Consider the following 4,581-nt stretch of genomic DNA (forward strand, 5'->3'; position numbering starts at 1 on the left):
AGATCATCTACTTACAACACATTTTCGGTAGTGTGACCGGCACATCTTTATAGGAACATTGGTCAATGTAATACATTGAAACATCGCAAAGGGTGTTGACCGGTGACCACTCGTCCACTTCTAAGGCGCACATGTGGTAGAAAGGCTCTGATGACACCTGTACAAAGATATAGAAACAACAAAACCGGTGAGAATTATTCAACATGACTTGAAATAATTGAAATATTTTTGGGTAATCATTGCACAGTATCAGTTGAGTGTGAGTGTGAGTGTACGCCTCTTTATCCCACACAGTGTGTGAGTGTGAGTGTAGGCCTCTTTATCCCACACAGTTTGTCGCCTTCTTCCATTGTTCTAACTTTCTATCTTTAGTCCTACAGGACATTTTCATTTTCCTTTGAGTTACCCATACTCGTCTGTCTGGCAGCCACCCGGCTGTTTTTGCTGCATATGTATAATTATTATAATTATTTTACTTTGTCTTGTTTGTTTTCGTCATTGACCCGTATACTCGTTAGCTATTCCCAGTGGCTGTTTGCTACAGGCTCCACCAAAAGGGACAATATCAATGATAATGGCACGAAATTGTAATGATTTTTTGGATGTTCACTGATGAGGAATTAGCTACAAATTTTCCCTTAGTCATGTTTTTATTAAATCTTTGAAATATTGTTTATGCAATGCCATGTACTCACACACACACACACACACACATATATATATATATATATATATATATATATAACACACACACACACACACACACACACACACATATATATCATATAAGTGTATATGTGAGTGGATGTGGCAGATGAAAACTAAAAGAAGCCTGTCATATATATGTATTAATGTATATCTATTTGTGACTGCGTTTGTCCCCCGACCACCACTGCTTGACAACTGTAACTTAGCAGATCGGCAAAAAGACCAATACAATAACTACTAAGCTTTAAAAAAGAAAAGTCCTGGGGTCAGCTTCTTCAACGAAAGCCCTTCAAATGTGGTGCTCAAGCATGGCTGCAGTCAAATGGCCAAAACAAGTAAAAGATATTTGTATTTTTGTGTGCAAACTAACACAGAAAATGTAACAAGTGTTTTATAGTCTTACTTGTCAGACACATGTTTCAGTAAAACAACTGGCGTTATTACATAATGGATGTTTTTTATGTGGCACCAGCACTGGTGAGGGGACCAAGTAACCACAAGAAAAAACCCCTCAATCGAGTGAGGCATAGAATGGAATAAGAAATGAGGAAAGGAGACATGAGAAGGTGCCTTGCTGTAAATAGGTGAATACATGCATGAATATACATACATATATGTATACATACATAATACATACATATATGCATACACATACATACATACACACACACACACACACACACACACACACACACACACACATATTATTTTATTTAAAAGAATTCCAACTCTGTCTGTTTTTTATGTTTTATTTATATTCTTGTAATGTATGTATGTATGTATGTATGTATGTATGTATGTATGTATGTGTATGTGTGAAAGGCAATAATATCAGGAACGTTATTCTTCGTTTTACAAGTCATCATAGAGTCACTTTCTAAAATAATTTACCTGTTTAAAGCAATGTCGGAACGGTGAAATAGAATCCAAGAATATTTCCGAACAAAGGTAGCTGCCCTTCATCCTGTGCCGAATTGCAACATCTCTGGATCTACAGCCTCTTTCCTCTGTCCAAGAATTAACAAACTCTTCTAGGCTCCTTCTACGCAACATATTATTCGGAACCATTTCATCGAACTGTTCGTTGTTGTAAGAACCAAACAGACCTCTGACTCGACTGAAGAACCACCCACTGATCTCGAGGGTGACGAGTTCAATCTTAGGGTTGAACCTGATGCTGTAGCCTCGTTTGTTTTCAAGGATATAAGTGTCGCCTTCTCGGTAAATGTGTGTGTCATATTTAGTGAATGGCAGCCAAACATCAGAGCCTGCAACAGTGATCTGTCAAAGATATAATAATAATAATAATAATAATAACAACAACAACAACAACAACAACAACAAGAATAATGTTACCCCAGTGTCAATTTCGTGGCATGCATTGCTCTCTCACTCACTCAATAGTAGTAATAATGATAATAATAATAATAACGATAATTTTATTGTCAAGAAAGCTCGAAAATTCGCAAGGGAATTCGGCATTAATCCTGTATTTGTTGAGGAATTTGAAACCACTGCCACCAAACAAGCAAAATGGATTAAATAGACTGCAAAAAAAGAACGGGTAGAAACAAATTGAAGAGTGGTGGAGCAGTGGACAGTATATACTTTGAAGTTGAAATGCTGATGTAGACCAAGCAACAACCTATCAGTGGTTGAGAAGCTCAGGACTGAAACCAGAGACTGAAGGTTTCATATTGGCGGCACAAGACCAAAGCTTGCTTACCAAAAACTATCAGGCTAACGTTCTTCAAAACGGTTCTGACCCTAAATGCAGAATCTGCGATAAATTTGATGAAACAATGGACCATCTCGTCTCGGGATGTCCTGTGCTGACACCAAACGAATACAAAAATTGCCACGATAGGGTAGGCAGTATTTACATTGGAAAATATGTAAACACTACAAAATCAGCACTCCTTCTTAGTGGTGAACATCATCCTGAGCCAGTCGTCGAAGGTAAAAATGTCACTATCCTCTGGGATAGTCATTAAAAACAGGGAAGAAAATACTTGTAGACTAATAGATGTTCTCACTGATAAGAATATGCCTGTAAAGTAATTTGACAAATTAAGGAAATATAACGATCTGGAAATTGAAATACAGAAGATGTGGCATCTTAAAGCGAGAGCTGTTCCTGTTATTGTCAGTGCCCTAGGTATGATAAGAAAGGGATGTCAGAAACATCATGATAACATCCCAGGAGAACCATGTCTCAGAGAAATCCAAAAGATTGTGCTGACAAGTACTGCCCACATCCTTAGAAAAAACCCTATCAATTTAAATATCTGAGTTGTATTACATGAAGATATTTCGATACTGTCCCTGCCACTTCTTCTCCCCAAGCTTTTAGTTATACTGAAAAAATTTCTTTTCCTTCACTCGTCTTAGGATGCTGGGTGTGTCTCGGCAAGTGATTGTAACAAGCAGATTAAAAGTAAATGATAAAAGTAGTAATAATAATAAATAATAATAATAATAATAATTAATAATAATTAATACTAATAATAATAATAATAATATGCTGTGCATATATGGTTGTGATGCATGTGCCTAGTGTACCCTTATCAGACAGATAGCCACAATGGATATATTGGGATTCATATATTTGTACCCCAGAGTCACTTTGATGGCATGCACTACTCTCTCATTCAATAATGATAATAATTTTGGGATAAGTCGGCAATTTTGAATGGAGGGGCAAGTCAATTACTAGACCCCAGTATTTAACTGGTACTTATTTTATTGATTCGGAAAGAATGAAAAGCTAAGTTAACATACATGTATATATGGATAGATGGGTGGATAGATAGATAGATTTAAATTGATATGTCACCACAATTCCATTTTAATTTTATGTCCCAAACACCAGCTTATTAACGACAAAGTCATTTCATTAAAACAACTAAAACAAAAGCTTTTAACAAAAGTAATACAAAATTGGGCATTACTTCTGTATTCACTGACATATTTCATTGAAAATGTTGGTAGAGTAACTCTTCATCTATAATAATAAGTCTCCTTCCTGTTTTTCTTCGTTGCAGGCCAGTAACAGGGTCCAGTTTGTTTAAGGCTGACCATACTTTGGCTGTCTGAGTGTTCACATAATTTTTATGAACCGAGGTATTTGAAATCATCAAGTTGATTGATGGGGTCTCTGCTGATGTTGGTGATGGATCTTTGATGATTGTGAGCCATGAACTTCATTTCCCTCGGAGTTACAAGTAGTACAACAAGACGAGCAGCTAATTCTAGATGTTATCTGGAAATCAACCCTATCAGTCAACCTTAAAAGGTATTTTTTTCCGTGCAACAGTAGAGTCAGTCCTTTTGTACAGAGCAACATCCTGGATACTTACCAAAAACATTGACATCCAAACTGGATGGAACTTACATCCAAATGTTAATAGCAGTCTTAAACATATCTTGAAGAAACAGCTACACGGAGATATGCCTGTTTCCACCATTATAACGGAAAGGCACTTGCACTTTGCAAGACATTGCTGGTGAGCTAAAACAAGAACAGGTAAATGATCTACTGCTACAGATGCCAAAGCATGGCCATACTCAAGCAGTTCGTCCGAGCACAATGTATGTAGATCAATTCAGGAGAGACACTGGATTGCCTCCCTGAAAACCTCCCTCAATACGGAGATGGATAGCACAAGGCCAGCAATTTCGGGGATTCCAGTGCTCAACTGGTACTTATTTTATTGATCCCTAGAGGGTGAAAAACAAAGTCAACCTCGGCAGAATTTGAACTCTGAACACGAATGCCACCAAACATTTTACCCAGCATGCTAACGATTTTACCAGCTCTCTGCCGTCAAAACCGATTTGTCATTATTAAGCTGATATTTGAAACAAATTGAT

At 37.1% G+C, this 4,581-nt stretch overlaps 2 protein-coding genes across 2 annotated transcripts in view; one reads left to right on the forward strand and one right to left on the reverse strand.

Annotated features, from left to right (window-relative positions):
* Positions 1 to 4,175, reverse strand: part of LOC106878990 (apolipophorins) — a 5,214-nt gene extending 1,039 nt beyond the window's left edge. The window contains exons 1-3 of the mRNA XM_014928368.1: positions 4,068 to 4,175; positions 1,600 to 1,989; positions 16 to 157 (exon numbers count right to left, since the gene is read on the reverse strand). Coding sequence (XP_014783854.1) covers positions 16 to 157; positions 1,600 to 1,989; positions 4,068 to 4,175 — 640 coding nt within the window. The remainder of the gene's footprint in view (positions 1 to 15; positions 158 to 1,599; positions 1,990 to 4,067) is intronic.
* The window catches only part of LOC106878991 (histone deacetylase 2), a 219,318-nt gene that overhangs the window by 45,926 nt on the left and 168,811 nt on the right, over positions 1 to 4,581 (forward strand). The window lies entirely within an intron of this gene.

This window comes from Octopus bimaculoides, chromosome 28 (assembly GCF_001194135.2).
Source record: "Octopus bimaculoides isolate UCB-OBI-ISO-001 chromosome 28, ASM119413v2, whole genome shotgun sequence".
Taxonomy (NCBI): domain Eukaryota; kingdom Metazoa; phylum Mollusca; class Cephalopoda; order Octopoda; family Octopodidae; genus Octopus; species Octopus bimaculoides.